The 27,195-nt window shown below is 41.2% G+C and overlaps 1 protein-coding gene and 1 long non-coding RNA gene across 3 annotated transcripts; one reads left to right on the forward strand and one right to left on the reverse strand.

The window, feature by feature from the left end:
• Positions 1-826: 826 nt before the first annotated feature.
• On the reverse strand, positions 827-11,245 carry LOC115491386 (uncharacterized). The gene is made up of 2 exons (XR_003957284.4): positions 10,905-11,245; positions 827-1,914 (listed from the first exon to the last, which is right to left on the reverse strand). It is a non-coding gene; the product is annotated as an uncharacterized lncRNA (long non-coding RNA).
• DYRK2 (dual specificity tyrosine phosphorylation regulated kinase 2) lies at positions 11,176-26,677 on the forward strand. 2 transcript variants are annotated; one of them, XM_030259340.4, is made up of 4 exons: positions 11,176-11,282; positions 11,710-11,769; positions 12,521-12,657; positions 20,931-26,677. In XM_030259340.4, exons 2-4 carry the CDS (start codon positions 11,715-11,717, stop codon positions 22,530-22,532), a joined length of 1,794 nt encoding a protein of 597 aa, XP_030115200.2. In that variant the 5' UTR covers positions 11,176-11,282; positions 11,710-11,714; the 3' UTR covers positions 22,533-26,677. The 2 variants fall into 2 exon arrangements, with proteins under 2 accessions (XP_030115200.2, XP_072779023.1); XM_072922922.1 differs by lacking the exons at positions 11,176-11,282; positions 12,521-12,657 and having other exon boundaries at positions 11,360-11,769.
• The last annotated feature ends 518 nt before the right edge of the window (positions 26,678-27,195 follow it).

Below are 27,195 nucleotides of genomic sequence, written 5' to 3' on the forward strand. Positions count from 1 at the left end.
TCTGTTGATCTGGTCTGGTATCACTGGGTACAGCACAGCAAAGTTGTGTTTCCTACTTAGACCTGGATGGATATCTAAAGCTCTACCAGAACCATGCTGGTATTGAACATTCCCTTTCAGGGCACAGAGAATTCCATCTTTGCTATGATGTCTGTTACCTATAAGTCAGTGTCATAAAAGGTCATTCTTCTGCTATGAAAAAAGCAATTCCAGGACATTCTAGCTATTCCTCCAGGATCTGTATCAAAATAGAAATTACCTTCAAAATAACTCGAGGGGAAGAAAATGGCAGTTTTGAATGATTATGAGCCATATGGGAAAGAAGAACTCAAGCAGAGTGCTTCTGTTTCTTTCTCTCAACTGAAGATGACAGTAGTCTGGTTGCTTTTCAAGTTGCTACATTAAGGTTTGCTTACATCTAGGTGAAAAAAAGAAAAAAAATCACAAATGCAACCAACCCTTGTATGACATGTCTGGCCCAAGTTGACAAGCATACTGCATGGGTGATTTATATTTAGAGCAGGACCCAGAGGTGTCTAAAGCAATCTACTTTCAAAAGCAGAAGTTGTCATATTCTAAATCTGCTCTTAAAGAAAACTGGACCTCAGTGTTATTCTCTGGATAAAATATACAACTCTCAAAAGAAAGGGCAATATGTGAAGTCCAGAGTTCAGTGAGGCACCTGATATCCCGATGCCTTAAGCTTTTATATGAGTGGTCAAAGCAATTTTGTTTTAGTCAGTGAGTTGTATGAACAACATTTAGACAACTAACAGACATTCTTCCACAAGTTACTAGTCAGTGCATTGATTGTAGATGGCTTGGCTTTTTGGGAATTAGGCTTGCCTTCTTCCATTTGATGCTTGTGGCAGAGGTGCTGTGTTGGCTGCTGTTTTCTAAGCTGATGTCTTCCTTACAGCTGCTGGAGCCACAACATTTCCCTAGGGCATGTTCTCTGCCTGAGCTCCTGTCTTTTGTAGCTACTGTCATTTCAAAGACTTCACATCACAGTGCTCGGGCAACATGGGAAATAAAAAGTCCTCTTTCTTTGAGATCTGCTCGCTTGAGGTTAACTCTTGTTTTTTTCCCCAAGCAAATGTTTCCTGGGGATGTGTTCAAAGGATGTCGTGTTTTATGGCTGAGATATTCTGTTGATCCTCAGTTACCCTCTCATGTAGACTATGGAGGATTTTGCTCCACAGTGACAAAGGGTTCAAATTTTCAGATAGATTAAAATAAATATAGGAAGTTTCTTCTCTTGGTACTAATCTGCACAGCAAAACTTCTAAACATTTCTGTCTTTCTCTGGTAAAGACCATGAAGCAATCAAGTGTCCTGCCTGCTATTGATGGCCACTTTGAATGGCCTTCTTGTCAAACAAGTTCCTCTCCACTGCTATTAACTCCCCCAAAGTGAGCAAGGAGAGTTGTTATATTCAATTGGTGCTGTTTCAGCACATCTAATGGTATGACAGTCGAATATTTACTCAGAAACCTTATTTCTCAAGGGACCAACACATTTTGATCACTTATCTTCCAATTAAAAAAAATAAATATGCACATATATGAAGCAGTGTGCACACCTCTTTGTACTCCAACTATAAGTCTGAAAAGGGAAAGCTCTTCTGAAATGAATGCCACGGGAAAACCCTAGGAAATGCATGAATTTTTCATTCTTACAGGAGTTGGGGAAAAGTGTGGAGCAGCATGGAGTTTCTATTTTATGTCTTGGAGGCAGCAAACAAGTTTGGCTAAAAGCCAAAAGAGGAAAATTCTTTTAAAAAATACATTATAATAAAAATCATCTATCTTTGGGTGATTTGTGCTCCTCTTCTATAAACTTCTGTGCCTCTGGTCCTCTGGTTTGCTTTTGCTTCCTGTGATTCTGGCAGCTTGCCAACTGAGATTTCTATCTCTAAAATGAAAAAAAAAAAAAAAAAAGAAAAAGTTAGTGGCAAATATCAATACTGAATTACTTCATTAAAAAGCCAGAGAGGAGCACTTGCTATTAAAAAATTCTTTTACTTTCATTTTAGCAGAATGTATATATTACCCCTTTGTCCACTGGCACTCCCCAGGTACTGAAGATGTCTTAGTTAGATATGTGTTGTAACCTCACATTGCATTGCCTGTATTACATCTCAGAAACAGACCATTTAGTACATACTCTTGAAGCTGCAGTTTAGGTAAGTTACCAGTCCAGCACCCCATATAAAACTTCCAGAAGGAGAAGACATCTTTTTGCTGTCCGAATCAATCTTTATGTATACAGTGATTCAGGAATTAATTTCTTTGACTATGCCATTTTGAGATGCTCTGAATTGTTGTCAATTTGCAAGAAGTATTTCTTGGGAATGTGGAATCCTTAATGCTATCCTGCTTATTTCACAGTGACAAGAAGCTTGGTGTGCATTACTGAGCAGAGCAATTGAAGTGCAAGGTGAAAATCTTATCCAGAAGGTTAACTGGGAAGATGTCATTGCAATAGTGAACCAGCTGCCAGGGTAACACTCATTTTATAGTCCTTCATGCCGACAAAAAGCATAGCAGTGGAAGCAGAGGACTTGAGCATGTGGGAAGAACTCAACCTTACAATTGCAGACTGGATGAATTTATTAAGTTGGGTGGGAGGGAAGGCAGGACCCAGAGAAAAATGGTCAATAGAATAAAACAAAATACAGATTTAGCAAAAAACTACTGACCTGAAGAGCTTTCAGTAAATCAGTTAATTAGAAAATTTAAATTTACTTTTTTTTTTTTTTTTTTAATTTAGCTATCAGAGCCCCAACTCCCCTGTCAACAGGCTGTCACTAGCTGGGTTCCCATTCCCCTGTGCTCCCTTGTGCTGCAGCAACTCTCATGGGTAAATGCCCCAGACACAAATTCTTTGGTTCCAGGAAAGAAACTGAAGAGGCAGGTTATTTTCATTCAGGAAAAGCCCCCTGAAACTTTGCTCAGCACTCTTAAGACCACTAATACTGTCTAGTCATCCTCTCGCACTTTCAGCTCTCCTTTTCCTTAGCTGATGCCCTGCAAACAGCAGGACTCCAATCTTCACCCACTAATTCCTGGAAGGGGACAGTCTGTAATGACATCACTTCTTGGGAGACAGCTGTGGCCCATCTGCAGCTTTCTCACTGACAGAAAGACAATACTAAGAGGGCAAACAAAGAACAGAAGGAGATGAAACGTTGAATTAAAAGAGGAGAGCACAAATGGAAACAGTGCTGAATGAGAGACAGAAAAAGGCAAAGGTCACACTACCAGGAAGCTAATGTCAGAAAATAAAATATGATTGTATTTTGCTACTTCACTTCACCCTCTTTTCTTTTTGTATGTGGCTTTTCATAATCTTTTTCATGTTATCTTTCCTACCCTTGTTTTCTTCCTTTCTTGCCTCTTGGCTTTTCATTGCCTGTTTTTCAGTGCGTTTTGTGTTTACAGAAACAGACCATTAGCCTTTACAACTGAAGTTAAACACTATTTGAAAATACCCACCTGATTCAAAATTCTCACCTAAATTTTGCATATTGCATGACTGGACTGGGGAGACAGAATATTAGTGTGTTTTATGCAACATTAAAAACATACTTCTAAAGTCCAACCTCACAGCAGTAGTCTTTGTCATCTTTAATTTCTCTTTGAAACACTTTCTCTCTCTGACCCAGTGAGTCATGAATTCCTGTTTCCAGATGCAGCAGCTTGTAGTCTGTTGCACACCTTCAGAGGCTGAAGGTTCAATGCACTGAACTTTGCTGAGTGCTTTTGCAATTATTTTACTCTACAGAAGAGGATTCTGTGATGACAGTGACTCTTTTTCTCTAAAGAATTTTCAGATGTTCTTGAATTGGCCAGCTCATGCAGGGGGAAATCTGGATATTTGTGTCACCTTTGATTTCTGTCTCTGCTTTGACACCCCAGCACACTTTACCAGGCACTAGAATGGGCATTGGCACCTATAATTTCTGCCACACGTGATTTCCTTCTATGAACTGCCTACTTATTAAGCCTAGGCTCTCACGTTAATGTTACCGATTTAATACACAACTAAATCTATTTATAGGAAGGCACATGTAGGTAGCAACCTCTGCCTTTCTGCAAATTAAAATTAATATCTCAGCTAAGCAAAAAAAGTGTTCTATAATTTAAAGCTGGGGTCCTAATTAAAGGCGGAACTATGTGTGAATGGTTTTTTGAAATCACTGGGATTCATTTTACTAATAAAATAGCACACATACTGAAGTGTCCCCTTGGGTCTCTTTTCTCTTTATCTTTAGAATGCCTGCAGGAATTTTCCTTTGTTTACTTAATTTTCCAAATTATACATTGATTTTAAGTTTCCATTTTCTGAATTTATTGTGAACTATTTTTGTGTTAATATGCACATTTATTCCTTTGGAATAATAGTAAATGATAGTAAATTAAAGCCTCTTTCATTTTCACATAATGTATTTTCTATTCTTCTTTTCCCACCCTTCACACCTGAATACACACATCCTCCAAGCATTCACACAGCAGTGTAAATGAGAGGTTGGACAGCTTAGGGTACTTACACACCAAAGAAACAGTAGTAAGGTACTGAAGGGAACACTGAGAAGATCCCTCTTAACTTTCCCTCCACACTATAAGTACATAGCTGCATATCCCTTCTTGTTACTCAAATATCAGCCTGACCATGCTCACTTGAAAATCTTTTTTACACTTCTGCTATCGATGGAGAAAGGTAAGGAAGGTCATTACAGGAGAAAAAGTACCACATGTGTTGCACAAACTATTCTTACGAAACATAGCCAGGGTTTTCTTTTACATACATTCAAGAGATGCAGTCTGTGTTTCCCATGGTTAGCCCATGTAGGGTTTACACCCTGCAAAAGAGGGAGCTGAAGATATCTTCACAGTTGTCTGATACCTTCAGTTCCCACTCAGTTTGATTCAGCACATCAGGTTGGTTCTTTTTTTGTTGTCTTAACAAACCTTGATTATATTTTAATGAGAAAGTGTTTTCCCAGCATGTAGCCTTAATTTTACTTTTCAGCAGGTGGCTTATGGTCTAGCTCAAAAGTCACCATGTAAATCCTGACAGTAGATTATACTAGTTAATAATATAATGCTCAGACCCTGGGATTTAATGATTAATTTTCCTTTTATTATAAATAAATTCTGCCCAGAGAAAGCCTCGGTGAGGAAAATAACTTGTCAGAGTTCCTTCTGGATTCTGAGTTCCTCTGACCCATTATCTTTTAATTATGCCTCAGTTTTGTGCTTCCATAGGGCAGTGATTTTAATAATTTTAATGAACTTTAGTACAAGTAAGATATGTAATTTCTCAATTTCAGTACATCCTATGAGCTATTGGGCTCCCTGACTCAGGGAGCTGAAACTTCTCAGCACCTGACAGAATTAAATTGCAGCTTGTATGAAACACTACTGTGAAGAGTAGCTGAGTCCCACAAACCCTTTAATCTGTTTTATTTCACGTGTGGAATTGGATGAGCAAAGGTTACCAGTGTTTCAACAGCTGGGACTAAACCCACGTGTGAACAGCTGGTTTTGAAACAGAGTAGCCCACACAATGAGTGCAACAAAGATTACACCGAGCTTCTATATTGATTTTCAAGGTGGTTAAAATAGGAAACTGGATTCAGAAATGACATAAGGTCTAACAAGCTTGTGGTTTTTCTCTGAAACAGTTTGGTAGAAATCCTAGGTATCATCTGCAAACTAAACTTGCAGTAACAGTTGTTTTATAGGACCTTCTTAGCAAAGACTAACATTCAAATGACAGGAGAGACAGCAGTTTTAATTTATGTCTGCAATTATCACATCTTCCTTATTTGTGTAGCTGGGCGAACAGAGAAGCTTCACAACATGGTATGAAGGGTCCAGAGAAGACGAGCCAAAGACATACGTAATTTTATTTTCTCCTCCGAGAGGTTCATTTTTCTACTGAGCACATAAAGAAGGGTGAAATCAGCTAAAAGATTCAATGAACATTAGGCTTTTTCCCTGAGAGTAGTTTTATATTATAGCTACTCCAATGATTCCATCAAAACTGCTTCTGCTGGATGAGACAGGAAAACAGGAATCTTTCTCCTCCCATTAGACATGCTGGGAGTATACAAAAAGGAGTAACTCTAATGTTCTAATGATATTAATACCATAAGAATCCAGAAGTTATATAGGAAATATCTAATAAAGAAATTTAGAAACATTGGCATAGTCTGGTCAAAAGGAAAAGCATTTTACTTAATATGCAATTTGACAGCACTAAAATACAAATATATTGTGAGATAATCTCCCACAAAATAGCTGTAATAGAGAAGAGTAAAAATTATTTGTATGCTTGCAGATTTACAAAATCTCAGAGTTTCTTTTCAGGGTGTACTCACTGACCACTAAAACATCCTTTGTCGTGTCTTAGCACTGTAATAGAAATTGTGAATTATGTGTTCTTAAACAGCAGTTCTTAAACCCTTGAACACAGAATGAAGTTTAACCTCAAGAGAACACACACTGGAATGAAGGCCAACAAATATCTGAACCTGGCAAGCCAGTTTAGCTTCATATACTCTCATGTCAGTATGAATATGCACTAGCAAGTTGACTTGTGGCAGTAACTCTCTACACTCTTGCTCTGAATACATAAGTTTACCTTTTATAACTGCATTGAAATACAATTTTATTCTAAGTTGAGGATGTTCTGCTGGGAATTTTTTGTTTCTGGGAATGGCAGAGAGACAGTGGAGTTGCAAATCTTACATGTGTACCACATAGTGAAGTGCACGTTTGAGTGCTAGTTGAGTCCTGACTGATGTGCTTTCCATCTGCAGTGCTAGTATTTGTAGGCTGCTGTATTTTTAAAGTGCCTACGCTGCTCTCAGAATGATCTGCTGAAAGACAACAATGTAGTATACACAGTTCTGCTCATGCCTAAATTATCCACAACAAATTAACAAAAACCTGGTGCTGATTGTGTTCAGGCCATCCTGAGGCAACCACTTACTGGGCTTAAGGGTTTACTTTTAAAATACACATTACTGGCTGAGACAACAGGCTTGTTCCCATGTTAAATTAATGGTGAGACATATTCTAAGTGTTTTAATGTCTCCAGCTCAGCATTTAAGGTCTGCTTCAGAAGAACCTTTTAAAAGATGTTGAGAATTAGTAAAGGTCCTCCTTCATGCAAATTCTGATTAGTAGGAGGGGATGATTAAAAGGTGGCAGAAAGCCACACTTTTTCTTTCTGTGTTCTAGGCCTGTCTGACCCCTACTTTTCATAGAATCACAGAATCATTTAGGTTGGAAAAGACCCTTAAGTTAATCAAATCCAAAAACTAACCTAACTCTTCCAAGTCTATCACTAAGCCATGTCACTAAGTGCCATGTCCTTCATCCCCCTGATGTTTGAGGAGCCTCGTGTTTGCTTTACCTAGTGTGATTTATCTACGGCCAAAATAGTTTGCTGTGCCTGATGAGAATGGACAAAGCATAGCAAGGTGCTGAGCAATCATTGCACCCGTCACTGTGGGAGCCCCACTGTGTCATCACCGTAGCTTTGGACATGCATGGCTTCTCAGGAATTCCCTGATGCCTGACCACATAAGCATTTGCTAATACCACAGTGGCAGAGATGCTTTGTGACTGACCAGCCAGCCTTCGTTGCCCTACAACTACATACCAAAGGCCCATTTAATTAAACCCTAACCCATCTACACCAAAGAGGTAAGTGGACTGGCATGGGAGATCTCACAAGGCTGCTAAGCAGGTTCAGTGCTCCAACAAGGCAACTAGATATGAACTTGGTCGCCAGGCAGCCTGACAAACAGACCCCAGCAACCCCTCACAGTCTGCTTAGAATTAATATCTTTCTTGCTCACAAGGGCCTGACTGAACGGCTCAAGAAACACAGCACACTCTGTGTCTCTCCACACTACTAGAATAATATCTTTAATAATGCATTTTAATGTTCTGTGTGGGCAGGAATACTTTTAGACAAGGAATTAGAGTTAGCAGGTTTTATTCTAGAATGTTCTGGTTCCATTGGGCTTTTTTTTTTTTTTTAACAAATTTAAATTTTGTCATGTAATGGTTGTGATTTTGCTACTTTATTTTTACCAAATAGTTGTTAGTTTTTGTACTGGAAATTGGTGCAGTTTATCACGGGAGGATGCTGTCTGTAACAGACCAACCTAAACCTCTCCAAGACAGCTGTGGCAAGCAGCCTTCTGATTGTCCTCAGCACTTCCAACTGCCCCTTCACCTTCTTCCTCAGGTACCCACTGTGGTACAGAACCAGTTACTGCCTTTGTGCCACTGAGCTGGCACTTTCCAGTCAACAGGCCTCTTTGGACACCTGTCTGGAAATAAAATTATCAGATATTTCTCTTAAAAACAACTGCTTTGATGACATTACCTTACAAGCCCCTTGCAAGTACCAGTTGGGCCTGTCCGAGTGGGTCCAGAGGAAGGCCACAAAAATGACCCGAGGATTGGAACACCTCCACTGTGAAGACAGGCTGATACAGGCAGGGTTGTTCAGCCTGGAGAAGAAAAGGCTCCAGGGAAACCTTATTGTGGCCTTTTGACACTTAAAGGGGACTTATAAGAATGATGGGGACAACCTTTTTGGTAGGACCTGTTGCAACAGGACAAGGAGTATAATTTTTATACACAACAGGGATAGATTTAGACTAGATATGAGAAATAAATCTTTTACAAAGGTGATGAAACACTGGTACAGTTGGTACCACTAAAGATGTGAGGATGCTCCATCCCTGAAAACATTCAAGGTCAGGTTGGATAGGGCTCTGAACAACCTGATCTAGTTGAAACTCTCCCTGCTCATTTGCCTTTAAAAGTCCTTTCCAACCTAAACTATTCTATGATTCTAGGTAGTCTGTCACTCATGAATACTCAGTGGATTTGTTTGCAAGAAAGGGAAGATGAATCTTCTATCATTACAGTTAGTTCAAACCTCTGGGTAATAAAAGCTGAGTGAGCAGGAAAAAAGATCAATAAAATCCTGATTAATTTTACTTTCTAATTTCTGAGCACCGTACCCTTTCTCCTGTCAGGTGCCTAACACTTATTTCTGTCCTGCGGACTGAAGCCTGTTGATCTCATCCTATGCAGCATTGGTCTGGAAAGTGCTGATATGCTCAGTATGGCCAGTATCACAAAGAAGAAAGTCTTGTGGACATTCAACAGGAAATAGTTCAGATTTCTGAGTGTAAGGCTTGGCCATGAAATAATTAACCTTTGCTTTATCTCTGAGTATTTAGGGTTTGCATTCTTCTTTTCTTTGTGCATCTGCCCCCATGATTTTAAAGAGAGCTGTTAAAGGCATTGCTATTTGCAGCCATGGTATTTTGTGATTATATTACCATGTTCTTCCTCTTTATCAATCTAAATTCTGCATGAAAGGGGCTTTAAAACTGAAGTTTCTTGCATTGCATTCAGAAAGAATCAAGATGGGCTTGCCCTTGAGCTGCAATTGACTCCATCAGGTACTATCCTTGACAGCAAATGTCAGGATGGGCTGCAGATGGAGAAAGAGACAGAGAAAGAAAAGCATCCAAGCAGGCCCAAGGCCAGTCACAGGATTCAAGACTAATGCTTACAGTGCACACAGTCTTAGAAAGTGAATAGCTGGACAGGCACCACTGTAACGTGTTCCCACTGAGTTAATTCAAATACTATTTGCTACGTGATGGACTAGCTCAGTTTTTACATAGTCTTCATAGCAGTCCAAGAGTGTTTGAATAAACTGTGGAAAGCATACTGTGGATGGTGTACTTGACTGGTAAGGGGTTGAAACAGGACAATTTAGAGGGCTTTGTCTTATCTCAGTGTTTAGGTGCAAGTAACCTCAGAACATGCATGAAACCATCTGTGACACTGACAGTCAGAACAGACACATTATTCAAGATAAAGAACTCCTGCAAAACATACAAAAAGATAATTGTTATCAATTCCAGTTTTTTGTCTAGCCTGAGCATGAACAAGCTTCCCCTCCACCCCTTCCTGGACTAACTAGGAAGGTGTATATTTTTTTTTCTGTCTGCCATTCCTGAAACATTTAAGGCATCTCAGAAGACTAATGTTATCAGAGTGTTTGATATGCAGATACCTTTGATGTGCATGGACTGCTTGTGAAAATTATGAGAAAATACAGAAAGTAATCAAAAACCACCATTTATACACCTGGCAGCCAAGGGGAAGGGACACTGGGAGTGCCTGTGGACATCTGGGGGGATATTGAGGAAGACAAAGCTTTCTTACAGCTACAGTGGAGAGAAAGGATTAGGTGGGTGTGGACAGAGAAGGTATGATTGCTTTTTCTATGTGACAGGAAGGGTTAGGGAAATTGTTTATATCTTTGTATCATTACAGGAAATGTCTTTGCTTATGCATACATCTGTGACATTGGAAGAGGCAAAGGCATGGATTTATTTAGTTTTGTTTGTTTGTTTGTTTTTTTGCTTAGACTTAGAGAAAGGGGAGATTAATTTTTCTGTCTTTTCTGTGGACAGGGATGAAGGGAGGTCTGTCTATACATCTACAGGCTGTTTCAAAAAGAAAAATCTGCGAGGTCTGTATGGACTTCAAAAAGGGTTGATCATAGGTAGGACAGTTCACTTCAACGCTGTTCCAAGCGGGGCAAATGTTTAGTCTTCTATTTTTGGCAGTAATGACGTTCGAGCTGACAAATCAGGAATTCAAGGCATTGTACTCCACAAAGCACATCGTTCAGTTTGAAAACAAGGCCAATAACGCCCCTCGCACTCTCATTCTAGGCTGAGACACTTACGCCTCCAGGGCAATCCCAAAAGCTTTTTCCCCCCCCTTTTTAAAGTTTTCACTTTATGCGTTTCAAGTTATTTATCCCTCGTCCCACGGGGCCACCTTTGTCTTTCCGGTGTGGCAGAGCGGTCCCCGCCGCCTGACGAGCTGGCCATCCCCGGGCGCTCTGCCCCACGCACGGTTCTCACACCCGCCGAGCTCCCCGCGAGCATCGCCCGCTCCCGCTCGCGCACACGGCGCTGCCAGGCCGGGGCTGCCGGGACCGGCTGCTGCTGCCGCCGCCGCGCCCGCGCCGCCCTGCCCGGGGCCAACATGGCTGCGCGGCCGCGGTGCCAACGGCCGGGCAGCCCCGGGCCCGCGCGGCGGGGCCGTTGTGCGGCCGGCGCGGCCGTTGCGCGGATGGGTGGGCGGTGGGCGGCGGGCGGACGTGCGGCGCCCGGGGGGAGCCGCGGGCCGCGCCGCCTCCGCGGCGGCGGAGCGGTAGGGAACAGGAGGGAGCGGCGGGGAGGGACGGAAGGAGGGCACGCGGCCGACGGGGCGGGGATTGCCGATCCTGCGCGCTGTTTGTCCCCGCTCCGCCGCGCGAGGAGGAGGGTCCTGTCCGGCCGCCTGCTGCTGCCTCCTCCTCCGTGCGAGGGGACCGGGGCGACCGGGGCGGGGGCGGGGGAGGTGATGAGCTTGGGCCGGGGGCTGCGGCGGCAGCGCGGCTGCTGCGGCTGCGGCGCGAGGCGACGGCGGGCCGTTGGAGGGTCTGTCCGGCCGGCCCGGGGCCAGGGGGATGCAGCGCAGGACGTGTCTGGGTCTGGGTGTAGCTGATCGGAGAAGAGAGACAGACGCCGCCTGGAGAGGCCGAGGAGCAGCGGAGGAGAGCCACCCTGACATGCCTTTTCCTCTCCCTCCTCTCCAGCGGCCATGTTAACCAGAAAACCCTCGGCTAGCGCCGCCGCTGGTGCTGCCTACCCAGCCGGTAAGGAGAAGCGAGCGAGGGCCGCCGCGGCCGCCGCCGCCGGGCCGGGCTGCGGAGGCCCGGCGGAGGGGGGCGAAGGCGGAGGGGCTCGGGGCCCAGCGGCCGCAGAGGTGCCGTGCGTGTCGAACAATGATCCGCCCTCCCCCCGCGGCAGCCGAGCCCGGGGGGCCGCCGGGGGCTGCGCGCTGGGCTCCGGCGAGCCGCTGTTGTGCGGGATGGCGAGTTCGCCTCGGGGGAGCGGGGCGGGGTGAGCGGGGGGGCCGAGAGAAATCACGGAGGGAAACGACCCAAGGAGAACTGGGGATCGCCGCGAGCGCCGTAGCGGCTGCGTTTGACAAGGGGCAGCGGTGCTCGCCGCCGCTTCCCGCGGCAGACTTGTGAACTCCTGGCGGGTCCCCGGCGGCGCCGGGATTTCGCCGGGCCAGACGGCTCGGGGGGAGGCGGGAGGCGCGGGCAGCCGTCCAGCCCCGAGGCGTGCGCGGGGCAGAGCCGGCTCGTTCGCCCGGTTAGGCGCCTGTCGGTGGCGGGTTAATCTCAGATGAAGGGTTTAGCCGGGCGAGCGCGGCCCGCCCGCGCTATTAGCCGGATCGGTGCGTGTGCGCGCCGCGGCGGTGATTAGCTTTTAATGGCTTCTGCCTGAAGCAAGACGGGCGGCGGTGCCGGCCGAGCGCTGGGGCCGCCGCCGCCCCGACGGGCTCGCTGCCCGAGGGGCCGCAGCTGCCCACCGCGCTCACCCCTCTGCTCTCCGCAGGCAGGGCAGGGGACAGCGGCCGTCCGCTGCCGTCTTCCCCGGGCACCGGAGCCGGGGTCTCCCGGGCAGGAGCTGGGACCGGCCCGCCGTCGCCCCTCGCATTGCCGCCGCTCAGGGCCAGCAACGCTTCCCACACGGTGAGCCGGGGTAGGGGAGGGTGTGGACGGGGTGCGGGGAACGGGCATCTGACCCCGGGTGTCGCGGCGCTGCTCGCCGTGTGTCCCTAGTGGCAGGGCCGAGCGCGCGTGGGCCCCCCGAGGCACATGGTGCTGAAGCAGCGTGCGGTTGATTTCTGTGGGTTCCGATGAAATGTGCATGCTTGGTGTGAGGCTGGGACCCTGTAACTGCACACATTGCTTTCTCCCTCCCCATCTTCCCCCGCCCCCCCCCCCCCCCCCCCTTCAGACTGGTTTTCTGTCTCATTTTCAGAGACAGATTCGATCTTTCACACTTGCATAGAGGAGATGTTCTAGTGAACACATATTTTTGAGATGAGGCTAGTCACTGATTAAAATGTCGTATGAACTGCGGTGAAAAATGAAGGCTGCTCTCCCCTTCATATATGTGATCAGCTCAGGCCGATCGCAGTCTTCCCTAGAGAGAGCTATCGCTGTGCTCAGGGACAATGATTAGATCAATCTGCCTTTATTGCTGCAGTAGTTTACCTATAAAGAAATAACCGCCGATGGCACGAAAAGAGTGTTATTTTCCGATGCTGTGATATCGCACATTATCTCCCACTCCGAGTTAATCTACTAGGAATGAAACTTCCCAAGTATGCTGCTATATATGGGTAAGAGAAGGTATCTGTCCTGGAGGCATGACAGAGTAGAGAGAGGGATCTATACACTGTCATGTTAACACTAAATATCTGAAATTTTTATTGCATACATTTCCTTTTAAATTCTGAAAGATTTCATACTGACCCTGAAAGGCACTGATGGCATACTTTTCATAGAATTAATGAGTTCTTTGTGGAGGCTCACATACTATCTTTGTAAACATATGGCAGAACTTTAAATGGTAATGTGATTATGGGCTAGTGGAAGGTGAAACTGTGCATTTAAATATTAGTGTTTCAGTGACTTTCCATGTAACTTCAGGGATAAAACATATTCAAATCCATTTATAGCAAGAATTGTCTTAAATTAAATAAAAATCAGTATATATATGTATATAGGGTATTCTCAAAAGGAGTGAGGAATATTCTGCAAATTCAGAGTGGAGCTGCATACTTGAGGTCAACTTCATTGTATTTTATGTAGCTAGAGTACATGTCTGAATTGTTTGTTAGAATAAAAGACCAATTTTTTCCATATTTGTATACCAGTGAAGTGCTGCTTGATTTTAGAGTTGGGGTAACAGCTTAGGGGTTTGTTTAAATAAAATCATAGAAGAAGGAACATAGTACAAACAGGCTGGGCATCAATCATGCAAGTGCATTTACAGTAGGACTCACATGTAACAGAGCCCAGACTTATTTTAGGATTTGTGAAAGCATGGTGGTCCAGCTGTTTTTCTGTGACTTCTTACTTATTTTGGAAGTACAGAATTTTGGTATTCTTATACAAAGATTTTGTGTATGTGTATTATATATAGTGTCTGTGTGTGCATATATATATATATATGTATGTATGTATGTAAAGATGCAGTCTTTATAAAAGCATTCAAGGGGTGTTCAGGTGTTAAATTTCTGTGTTCCAAGTATCTTTACAAATAGTGATTGTGTATGTGTACCTGTGTTTATATGTGTACTTATGGAAGCACTCAGGAATGATCAAGCATTTTATGGCTATGGATTATGTCCCTCTAGATTCTAACTGTTTCAAAGTCTGTCCTTCCTTTTTGATAAAGAGCCTATTCTACAGTGTTTTTTTAGCCTTGGGTGCTGTTACAGAAATGCCTCATACTACCTTTGTAGGTGGTTATTTTGTGGTTTGCTAACATAACTTTTTGTGGTAAGGATCAGATATGGCACCAGAATGCTGGATTTTAACCTGAAAAAAAAAAGAGTGGTAGTATCTGTTCTGAAAACTTAGGCCTACTGACCTCAGCTGACACTGACAGATTGAAACCATTGGTTTTGTATCCCACCACTTCCTCCAATCAGACCTGTTGAAAATGGGTCCTTTCAGTTTTCTTAAATTATTTTCCTTCTTGTGTCCATTTGCTTATCCTGTTTTCATCTCTGTTGTATCTATGTGGCTTCTGTAATAGCTAAAAATAGAGTATTTCTGGTTGTGTTTCAAACTTTCAGAAGGTATGGTGTGCTTAAGTAGGTGAACTGCTGGTGTTTATATATACATGTGCATAGTATGTATACTAATTGTGAGATAAACTGAGGTAGAAGTTACGCTTTGTTTAAGCTGAAGGGTTTTTTTCTTAATGCAGACAGGGAAGAAGTCAACTACCTGTCATATTTCTTGCTTATGTGATCCAGCCTCTGCTGAAACTGATCTCCTACTGTCAAGTGAAATTTCTTTGTTTGGTTGATTATAAATAGCATGGGTAGAAGGGGAGAAGATGATGTTTTACACAAGCTTCATAAAATGGGACAGAGGTTTCGGTGGCACTCTTTGCAAGCACAGCAGCCTTTGTTGCTAAGCAGGCGGGGTTGTGTGTTCTACTAGGGAAAGGTTTTGTTTATTTTGTTTTTAAATGTGCCTTCATCCTAGGCACTTTTGTGCATGCTTTCATCCCTGTCTGTCTTTTTTGCCTCGTGGTGGAAAACAAGAACCTATTTCCAACCCCTTGTCCTCTTCATTTTCCTTTCCAAAGTCAGTGCTTTCTCTTTGGAAGCCTTATGTTCTTGCTGTGATGATTGGAACCTTTTTCCATTCACTCTCTCCTATTTCATTATGGTGTTCTCACATCCAGTTGTCGTGCTGCAGTAGAGGTTATCTTGCCTGCCTGCTGCTCTGCTTGTATAAATCCCAACCTGTCTCTGAGTCCCTCTTTCAGACTCATCTCTGTCTTCTGCCTAGCTCTAGCCGTGTTCTTTCTTACTTGGCATGTATTCCTGCATTCTGCACTGTTTCTGTTTCTCTTGCAGTATACCAGTATTAATGTTTTCATCCTCCTGTCTAGAACTGTGCAACAACCCATTTACAGTGCATGATCCAGTGCCCTCCCTCCTTCAAGCCCTAAGATTGCTTTTGCCATTCTTAAGCCCATTTTCTTTTGCCACCAACGTTGAATGGTTATCTGTATACTTTTACATCAGTCATTGTATTAGTCTTTATTTTTTAATTTTTTTTTAATTGACTTATAATGGAACAGAAATTCTTGGACTCTGTTAATACAAAGACCTGGTAGGTCACGTGCTGCCTGTTTTTGCTGTTGTCATCTGCTTTAAAGCAGGTAAAACCCAAGCAAATACCTTCTTACTGTGGTGCTTTCATGTATTAAATTGCCACAGAAATGCTGTCACAATTGAGTGTAAATAACTATGCAGTCATGGCCTGGATTTTGCTACATCTTGTTTTCTTCAGGTGTTTCTTTGTCTATTTAAAATTTGTATCTGGGGGAAATATGAGGCTATCTTAGCTTTCAAGGGCTTTGGGGGTTGGCTGTGAAATTTGGGTTCCAGCAGATGGTGACTGTGGTGCTGTAGGGACTGCAGTACTTTTGGGCACATCTCTCATATTTGTATAGTCCACCTAACCCAAGGGGCTCAATTTAGTGTACATTGGCTATCCTTTTGAGTTTCATCATGTGTAATAAATGCCGGGTGTCCCAGAAGTATTCATACTCACTGCACCCCTAAGGGAATTCAAAAAGTTAAGAATCAGTATCACTCTTGAGGCATAGTACAGTCTGTGAAAATATTTGCTGTATGAAGTTATGTTGAACATTTCAAAAAATAAGCTTATAGGGACCAGCTACAACAACAGCAGATATCCGAATGGTGTGTTCCTTCTACTGCTCTTGTTGAGCCCCAAGCTCAACAAAGGCTTAGTCTTTTTTGGTGTGTAAAACCTATACTCACAATAAAACCATTAGGGATAACCCTGTATTATTATCATTGTACTAATTAGCAAGTATTTTTAGTTCTGAACGGAGGAATGTTGCTGAATTAGTTTATCAAGGAAAAAGAAGACCTTTTGTACATTTGCTCAGACTTCTGTTTTGTAGTCAACAAAATAGGCAGTGTAGCATGCTGCACCTGATGCCGTATGCCTCTTGTGTGTTTGACACAGTGGGGCTGAAACTGGCACGCCCAGAAATGCTGTGAAGAAAGGGGTATATAGGGTAACAATTATTCTTTAATGAAGTTACTACTTTAGAACACTGTTTCTCCCTTTGTCCTCATCTGTGCGAAGTAATAGCAGATAATGACATCTTACTCCTGTGCAGTATTTCAGCGGGCCATCATGATTGCTCTATTATTAAGATCAATTTTACAAACCTTTTTAGATTTTGATTGACAGCAAAATCTTTTTTCTGTGATTTTGCTCAAAATAAAATTACAAGATATAGCTGAATCATGTGTCTGTCTTGGATAGTTTTATAAGGTGCTAATAATCACATGAAATGACTGTTACAAAGATGAAATATGATACAATTACATAATATCTTGATGCATTTGGAGGATAAAGTTGAGAAGAGGTATATGCTCCTGTGGGCTTCAGTCCTATAAGTAGTCTATAAGTAGTCTTCTGAAAGGCCTTGAAGCAGATCATGGGGTGAGTGTACTGCAGAGGAATTGTAAATGAGTTTGCCGCCTTGTTAGCAGGCTGGATTTATTTTCATGCTACTTTCTATTGTTACAGGTCTGTAGCCTTAGTAAATTACTGTTCTACTTCCTAAATCGATTTGTGGAGGCAAAAGAAACCCAAATAATACCACCCTCAAATTAAAGTTCTGTTGCTTTTTAATTTATTTATTGATCATAGTTTAGGGTGCAGTTTTGTTTTGTTTTGCTTGGTGTATCTTCTTCAAAGATTAGGTGAGTGTTTTCGGCATAGTCATCAACTTTCGTAAAATGAACATACCAAAGTAAAAGTAAGATCTTAATGGTGATTTTGAAGTTATGAGAAAATACTAAGAAAGAGAAGAAACACTGCATTGTAACATTTGCTGTTATGTAATTGATGGTGTCAGAAGGTTCAGGAAGATGGGTTCAAGCTCACCAGTTATGTCAATATATTTTATAGACTTACAACATTAAGTTTTTGATTATATGTGCTACAAAAATATGTAAATCTTAGAAGGTGTGGATGGGTTTGGGCTCAGACAACACACTATATAGTCAGTAAGCATCATAAGTGCATGCAGGTGATCAGTTGTGTAGGTTGTTAGTTCTGGAATTTACGGGTCCATCTGCAGAAGCAAAACGGAGATGTTATAAACCTCTTAGGCTTGTGGTTTTGGTTGAAAGGCTGATGGAGCTTTTGCATACTCAGAAGAGTTTGGTACTGGGCTAAGAAGCCTGTGGTCTTTTGTAGCTTGCCAAGCCCATTAGTTGTAATTCAGGAACTTAGGGTGTTGCAGGTGAAGCCTGTGGAGCTTGTGAGCAGTGCAAGCCTAAGCTTGACAGCAGTCTCAGACACCCAAGTAGCCAGAAGTAGATAGGCAGGGGCAGAGGACTGGTGCAAATCCAGCCCTCATCCCGTTTGGAAATGGATGAGGAAAATCCATTTTTGATATGACTTTGTGATTGTGTTGTGTCTGATAGCTCTAAAACTCCTGTTGGGCTTTTTTGAAAGAAAAGTGGGCTCTCTTCTGTGCAGCTTTTGGAATAGAGCCTGTGAAAATGTGATATTTTAGAAGGAAAACAAGTGCTACTGTCTGCATCTGCATTTGCATTCACAAACAGCTGACTGAAACTGGCAAAACCAGTCACTTAGGATTTGGGTTGAAGTGGAATAATGCTGGTGATTTCGTTCTGCTGCTTGAAAAACCAGAAGAAAAACCATGAATCTGCCTGAAGATGGAGGAAGCAGAGCTACATGTGAACACTTTAAAATGTGTTCACAAACACACTTTTAGAAAAAAGAACTTTTTAGTCCATGTTGAGATGGAATAAATATATGGGTTTTTTTCCAAGCCCTGAAGAACTTCTCAGTACATATATTGAAGCAAGCAGTGCTTAGGAAGAGTGGAAAATAGTTAACTGTGAAAACAGGTGACTTGAGGAGAAAAAAAAAAAAAAAACCTCAATCTGTGGCAATGAGTGCTTGGGTTAACAAGTTCTTAAAGATTACTTTTGCAGTGTTATTCTTTCTTCATCATTGTCTACATTAGTATTGCTGACTCCCAGTTTGAGTAGATATGTTCTGCTTTTCTTCAGTTAGTGTCAGAGAATAAATTTTTGTACCTGGATTTTCCAGACTTAATTAAGTCTTTGGAATTGTATGTTTACTCTGATGCTTCATTATGCCTTTCTTGCACAGCTCTCCAGTGCTGCGTGTGCTGAACCTATGACACATCTTACTAACTAGATCTGGTTCTTCTGAAATAGATGATTTAGCATCTCTTGGGGCAATTGTTTTTTCTTTGCAGTAACTGCTGTTTATATACAGGATCAGGGCAACCTTCAGGAAACAGCTGCTGGAGTGTGCCTCAAACTTGACCTGAAGGAATTGCCTGTAGGCATGACAAGTCCTCTTAATGATTTAATTTCTGGTGCTTTTGAGGCATCAAACTAGGAAGGGAGTTTTTGTTGATTTCCTGTATATCTTCATTGTGCTTAAATGTTACAGACATCTTTGCTCTGAATTGTGATTGTGTGGTAGTGCTTTCTATGAGATAGATGAAATTTGGTAGTGTGAGCCCAAATTTCTCTGCAAACAAACATACGCAGTCAAACGGCAATGATGAATGAGCATCAGTCAAAATGGAATCAGAAGAGCAGTCAACTTGGCAGAAGCAGACCCTGAGAGCTCTTGTTCTTACATTATGTGAGTTTCAGAGCTACAAATTTCAATATACTGTCCAAAGGTGAAGCTGGTGTCCAGCTGGCAAGGCTTTGGGAACAAGCTACTGAATTTACAAAAATATGCTTCTGCCATATCAGACTGATGCCTTACAGAAGCACAAAGTATGCTTGAGTCTGCCTTGCATGTCTGGGTTTTCTCATTAGGAAGCACTTCTGCTGTTGCAGCACAGATTTCTTATATTTCGTATTGCCTCATATCATAGCACACAACTGTCATTTTCTGATTTCAGTTCAGCAACCTTAAGTGAACAAGGGATGTGTTATCCTTAGCTGCCTAGAAAAAATACAGTTCAGATGAAAAATATTCTCAGCCCTGGCTTGATCATCTGTCTGACAGTATTGGTGAACTTTTCATTATTAATTTGACATAAATATTAAGACTGGTGAATCAGCTGGAGAGACAGCAGGGGAATTCTTCCCACATTTGTGTAAGACCAGGCAGAAGACAAACTAATTATCCTCTACTTGAGAACAAATGAGGAATTCTAAGGACAGCTATTTTAGTGGCAGGTATTCTTGTAAATTTCTTGTTACACTTCTTAAAAATAACAGGTTTGGAGCAATAGCTGTTTTCACACCCTAGTACTTTGCTGTTTGTTTGCTTGAAAATGCTGAATGCTGCTGTTCATTCCCATGTACATACTGTCAAGAACAAATCTAATTTCTAAAATCTATGAATGCTTTTTTTTTCAATTTCTATAAAATAAATTTACTTTATGTTCCTCAAGGCAAAGATTTGCTCTCTACTCAAGTCTGCATAAGGCCCCAAATCACATTTTGGTTAAAAGTTATTGTTAGACTGGTTTGGGAAAGTGCTGTAGGATATGCTTATTCTTCATTGATCAGAATGTTTTGCTGACTTGTGACTGTCTCAATTGCAAGCAGTAAGTTACATTCTTGAACTTCAGTAATGTGTGGGTTCTTTTCCTCTTCGTGCGTGTCACAGCACGTTCTTTATTGCTTAAAAATGTATCTGTAACCTTTGATGTACAGCAAATTTAGGAACAAGTTAAAATCTGGATTTCTGAGAACATGTGATGAGAGCATAAACCATGTAAGTTCTTACAGGCATTGTATGTTATATTCAGCATCTGTAAAACTGTTACTATTTTTTTATGAAGTCTGGTGTCCCTTAAGCATGCATCTTGATGTTACAGGTCTGCTGCCTTGAAGATTCCTTGGAAATATTGTTAGCTTCTCATGGTAGCATGCTTGTGATTGCCTTGTTGTAGACATTTTGGAGAGTCATGAAAATAGCATTTGAGAAACAAGAATCAGGGAATTTAATAGCATCTAGCAGTATCACAGTATATGTGCTGTATTTTTTAGATTCTCGGTAAACAATTGAAATCCAAGAAGACACTTACTTTTGAGGTGATTTAGGCAGAATGGAGGGTTGCAGAGTGAATGTTGAAGCATGGAGTTCATGTCTGTCTTGTTAACTGGGTATGTATTTATTTTCAATTTTAGGTTGGAGGCGGTAAGCACACAATGAATGAGCACCTACATGTTGGTAGCCATGGACAAATCCAGGTTCAGCAGCTCTTTGAAGATAATAGTAACAAGAGAACAGTTCTGACAACGCAGCCAAATGGACTTACAACACTAGGCAAATCTGGCTTGCCAGTGGTTCAGGACAGACAGACAGAGAGTGCACACAGGCGACAAGGGAGCTCTAGCTCTTTAAAATCTACAGATGGAACAGGGAAGGTGAAAACCTCTATTATCACACCAGAGCAAGCAATGAAGCAATACATGCAAAAATTAACAGCTTTTGAGCATCATGAGATTTTTAGCTACTCTGAAATATACTTCTTGGGTCCAAATGCAAAGAAGCGTCAAGGTGTGATTGGTGGTTCAAACAACTGTGGGTATGATGATGACCAAGGGTCTTACATTCAAGTGCCCCATGATCATATTGCATACAGGTATGAAGTCCTGAAAGTTATAGGGAAAGGAAGCTTTGGGCAGGTGGTGAAGGCCTACGATCACAAGATGCATCAGCATGTGGCACTAAAAATGGTGAGGAATGAGAAACGTTTCCACCGCCAAGCTGCGGAAGAAATTAAGATCCTTGAACACCTTCGGAAACAAGATAAGGATAACAACATGAATGTTATTCACATGTTGGAAAACTTCACATTCCGCAGCCATATCTGCATGACATTTGAGTTGCTGAGCATGAACCTTTATGAATTAATAAAGAAAAACAAGTTTCAGGGCTTCAGCCTACCGTTGGTTCGGAAGTTTGCCCACTCAATTTTACAGTGCTTGGATGCTTTGCACAAAAACAGAATCATTCACTGTGACCTTAAACCTGAGAACATTTTGTTGAAACAACAGGGTAGAAGTGGTATTAAAGTGATTGATTTTGGCTCAAGTTGTTACGAGCATCAGCGTGTCTACACTTACATTCAGTCACGGTTTTATCGTGCACCTGAAGTCATCCTTGGTGCTCGTTATGGGATGCCCATAGATATGTGGAGCTTGGGCTGTATCCTAGCAGAGCTTCTGACCGGTTATCCACTTTTACCTGGAGAAGATGAAGGAGATCAGCTGGCTTGTATGATTGAACTATTGGGCATGCCTTCTCCAAAACTCTTAGAGTCATCCAAGCGAGCAAAAAACTTTGTGAGCTCTAAGGGTTATCCCCGCTATTGCAGCATCACAACCTTGTCTGATGGCTCTGTAGTACTTAATGGTGGACGCTCTCGGAGGGGAAAACTGCGTGGCCCACCAGAGAGCAGAGAGTGGGGTAATGCATTAAAGGGGTGTGATGATCCCCTCTTCCTTGACTTCTTGAAACAGTGTTTAGAATGGGATCCTGCTGTCCGTATGACACCCAGCCAGGCTTTGCGGCATCCCTGGCTAAGGAGACGATTGCCAAAACCTCCGACTGGGGAAAAGGCCTCAGCAAAGAGAATTTCAGAGAGTACTGGTGCTATAACTTCAATTTCCAAGTTACCTCCGACTTCAAGCTCAGCTTCAAAACTGAGGACTAATTTGGCACAGATGACAGATGCCAATGGGAATATTCAGCAAAGAACAGTGTTGCCAAAACTCGTTAGCTGAGTTTGAAAAACCCAATGCTGTTAATACGAGAGATACAATGTGGCTGAGCCTTATTTGTATGAAAAATTAGCTCAGATATGCATTTTTATTTGCTCAATAAATCTATTAATTTCTATCTTTCAGCACTCATTTTAAATGTAATTTTAAATGTTAATTTTGTTTTTATAAAGATACGGGGACAATGCTTTAAGTTTTTATACTTATTTTTTAAAATGTTTGTCTTCTACAGTACAATTAGCCTTACTGTAACTAGTGTGACACAGTAATAAACATCAGTGGCAGGCCACTGGTTACAACATGACTGTCATGCATTGCAGCGTGGTATCAAAGGTATTTACACCTTTCTCTTCCATGGTTCATATTAGTTTTAACCTGGGGTAAATTTGAAAGACTACCTTTTGGATTTTATGGGTTTGCTCTGGATTCTGTGCACACTTACACCTATGACTGACTGGACTCCAGGGAGAATACTCAAAGAATACAGTTAAGCACTTGTAAACTTGTAGTTTAAAGTGGAGCCATAGCATGTTCTGTTGTCATTTTTTATGTGGCAGACCAAAGAAAGTAGTGGTATCACTAAAGGTACTGTCACTGCCTATGGAATACTTTCTCTATTTAAAAGTTATGGGCTTTGACTAAAATGATCATTTAAACACAATGCAAAAAATAACACCGGGGCTAAAATGACTCTTACCTTGCATGCCATGTGGTAGAGAGAGAGGAATGGGTAGTCTTGGAAAGCATGGAAATGGCAATGTGTCTGTTTCTCAGAGTTTGAAAGTGGCTGATTAGTTGGTAAAGCAAAATTGTTCTGAACTTCATTTCATGTCTATAACATTGAGCATTCAGACAGGTTCTCCTTTTTTCTTTTTTGTTTTTTCCCCCCATCTCTTCTTTTCTGCTTTTTTCTAATGTGCAGCTTGATCTCCCAGAATCACATAGGCAGAAGTGCTCATTCTGTCAGTTTTATACTGTAACTTCCAGACTGTTAAGCTACATGGATTTCAAGGTTGCTTTTATTTCCTCTGACAATGTTTGAATGACTGTGACTTCTGTGGTACATTTACACTTCAGATCAAATCTGCATGTAGGAGCAAACACGATGTTACTACATTGCTTCCTGTAGAGGAGTACTTCACCTTAGACAGTTTAACTGTAGAAGGAAAGATCCTCAGTGGAAAGGTTTGTAGTTGGAAGACACCATCTTAGATAGTTTCTAATAATGGAAAATTATCAAAGGAGAGCTAAGTGCTTGGAATTTGATTTAATCTTTGGCATTTGTAGATGAAAATTAACTCTGAAAGAACAGTTAGAGATATATGTAGATTTGTTCACGTGTGCGTGTGCTCATGCTTGGTTTTTCTTTTTTACTTTTAACTGCATTCATGGAAGAAAGATGGTCTACTAAAGAATAGTATCTAGACCTACGAGAGAGGTACTCACATGTTGTAGCATGTTTTCAACAGGAACAGTTTGAAATCTGAGGTCAGTATTTTAATGCATACAATGGCTGTGGTCTACATTGGATGTATAAAACATATACAAAGGGAATTTTAAACAAAGTAGAACAATCCATAAGGGTTTATGGATGTTAGAACAAGACATACTAGAATGGATTGCATTAAACCTCAGTAACTTTACTTATAAACAACATTTATGTGCACAGATTTTACTGAGTTACTTGTACAAATTATGAAAATTACTTAAAGCATGGTCCCCTGAGAGGCCAAGAAAGTTTCCGGTTAAGTTCTTCATATTGGTTAATTTACCACTTACAGCCTAATTTTTGTGTGTTGGTTTGTTTTCTTTTTTAATTTAATGTAAGACTAGGGGAGGGATATAAAGAAAAAAATGACAGAATTCTCAGGAAACATATCACTGAACTTCTTGCCAAAAAGTCAACACTTAAAGAAGCTCCAAAATAATTTCTGAGTAGAGGATGTTATTTGTTGATTGATAAATGTAAAAATTAGACTGTCAATCAACCATTTTTCTTTTTAAAATAAAAAGATAATTTCTTGCCTCTAGTCAAATTAAATTATTTCGTGTTAACTGTTCACAACTTTATAAAATATGTGTAAGTGCAATATGTAAACATGTGTGAAATCATGTTAAAAATGAAATATAATACTTCTAAGAAAAGTGGGGTTTAGAATATTAATATCCAGTAAATTATGGTCAGTAAATTCTAAGTCTGGAAAAGAGATATATTAATTTTAATGTAAAATTATCTAACTCTCATGACTGTGGGAATACAATACTGTGTATTTTTCTACAGTAACAGGGAATCTTTACTTCCTCCACCACCTGCTTGGCTTTACCACTCCTTTCTACCTTAACTGTTCCTGCAAAAGTTGGGAAATAGGGATGCTGATGTTAAGGGTGAAAGAAGAATCATCTCCCTTGATATTTTTTAAAGCAGACATTGATACATGTTCCTGCCTTTTGTGCCAACTTAAGGTGAAAACATTAATTGATGTTCATGGGTCATTAATGGGCTACAACCACTAAATTTTCTTTTTCATGTAACCAGTTCTTAATGCCAATAATGCATTTATGATCCACCTTCTTCATAAATGCTACCGGAAACTTAAAGGCCAAATTATAATGTGAAGAGCTATTTTTTTAACCCAGATACAGTGGAACTTCCTCTATACTAAAGGAGCAGCTACATCAAGGTTTTTAAGTGATGTAGATGCATTTTATTGTAGCTTATTTATACCTGTAAAAATAAAGGGGGGTGGAGGGGGAAGGACGTTGCCTCTTGCTTTGATGTGATTTTATTCTAAGGGCTCTGATAATTAGGCTGGTAGAAGTTGGCTTGGAAACAGTGCTTAGTCTCACATGTTACCATTGTCTAGGGATGTCTGAGCTATTTTCAGATTTAGTAACAGCACAGTGTTGTCTTTGGTTGCAGTCTCACTTGGCTCAGTTTCTTGCACCACTGGTGTGTTCATTACCACTTAAATGTTGGAACAAGAGAGTGATGCAAGATATGTAGATTAAGGATAGAAGATGGATTGTGCCCTTGGTGTTAACAATGTGCCTTTTGTTACAAATGCATCTTGGCCTCTTTAACCCTTGGAATACTGCTTAGTAGGGATGAAATCTGTTTTTAAATGCTATACCTGTCTTAAAACATCCTGTAGATGATCGAGGCCTTAATAGAAACAATAAGGCAATCACACTGCTTGGGTGGAGAGGACACTGTGTTCTTGTAGTACCGTCTCATTAAGGGGTTAAAGATGGCCCTTCCTCATTGGTTGTACTTTAACATCAAATTGATTTTTTTTAAAGTAATTTTTTGTTATAGTGACACTAGACTATAATCAACTGTATTTGTAAAAATTTACCTCAAACTCTTTAGTTTTATAGTGTGATTTAATCCCAGGGCATTTGGTATGAACCAAAGTGCATTCCTTTTATATGTGCCTGGCTCTTATAAAAGTGACCAGGGATTTTTACAATTTGGGTGCAAGGCACTTAAGCCACTTTTAACTTGGTGGGTGGTTTGGAGTTATAAATGACTTCATGAGAATGTTGAAAACACTTAAAAGACAAAAGTAGCATCGGGCAATATTAAAATCTTTAAGCAAGGGTGTGCATTATTTAATGCTCTCCATTTGTTAATTTTTTTTCCATCAGTAATATTTGTGATAAATATGAAAAGAACTCTTTTTACAGTCATCAAAGATTAGAATATTGCCCAGTGTAATGCTATGGTAGCATTTGAATAAAATGACATTTGTGAATTATTGTTTCTAGGGGCTTGTACATCTCTGCTACAAATTGTAATTACTCAGTTCAACTGCTACAATTGCGTCTAAGCAGTAGCTTGGGTTTTTATTGGGCAATGACTTAGACACGTGACTGTAATATGCTGCAACTGTGTGTACTGAAAACATGTGAAAAATGATTGAATGTGGACTGTGTATATATTTATGTATAATTTTCTGTGAGATGCTGCTGTTGCCACTTAACATTAAAGATGTTGTAGTGGGTTTTAATCCTAGTGGCCAGTTTTATGATACTGTATGTATTGTACAGCTGATGACAGGAGTTAAGACTGTTCTAGTGAATATTTGTTACATTTTATTGTTGTGGCCAGAGATCATTTCAGAATAAAATTTTATGTCCTACTTTGATTCTGTCCACTGTACTTTGGGTTTTTTTGTAGTCGTAAAGAGAGCCCTTGGAATGCTGACATTTCTTAAATGTGGAGAGGCCTTCTCCTAGCTTGCTCAGTCAGTGGCAGCAGTGCCTTTGTCCCCAAGCGTGCTTGCTGGTATCTGTATATAGCAATCACCCATTGCTGGAGAATGACTCTTCTACTGGTTTATGTGTCTTGACAGCCTTGAATATTGCCCAAAGGCTGCTTTTGCCCTGTGGTTTCTAAAGTACTTGTCAGGACTTCAAAAGTAATATGTTTTGTATTTTTGTTTGCCTCCTATTCAAGAGGAAAGATCTTTGGCAGGAATTTTGTGGACATGGCTGTTCTAAGTTTTTTTAGCTGCTTTTGAAAGATTTTTTTAGATAACAGGAGGTCTGATTTTATAAGAAATACTTGATTGAGACAAGTACAATGTGTATTTTTCTTAAATCTGCTTCAAAAAAACCCAGATTTTTTCACTAATGGTTTTGTCAGACTGAGTTTTCAGAGCTT

The sequence above is a fragment of the Taeniopygia guttata genome, chromosome 1A, assembly GCF_048771995.1.
Source record: "Taeniopygia guttata chromosome 1A, bTaeGut7.mat, whole genome shotgun sequence".
NCBI lineage: Eukaryota > Metazoa > Chordata > Aves > Passeriformes > Estrildidae > Taeniopygia > Taeniopygia guttata.

Coding starts and splice junctions, on each gene's coding strand:
- DYRK2 (XM_030259340.4), top strand. CDS start 11,715: ATGTTAACCAGAAAACCCTCGGCTAGCGCCGCCGCTGGTGCTGCCTAC. Junction 11,770..12,520: donor TGGTGCTGCCTACCCAGCCG/GTAAGGAGAAGC, acceptor TGCTCTCCGCAG/GCAGGGCAGGGGACAGCGGC. Junction 12,658..20,930: donor CCAGCAACGCTTCCCACACG/GTGAGCCGGGGT, acceptor TTTCAATTTTAG/GTTGGAGGCGGTAAGCACAC.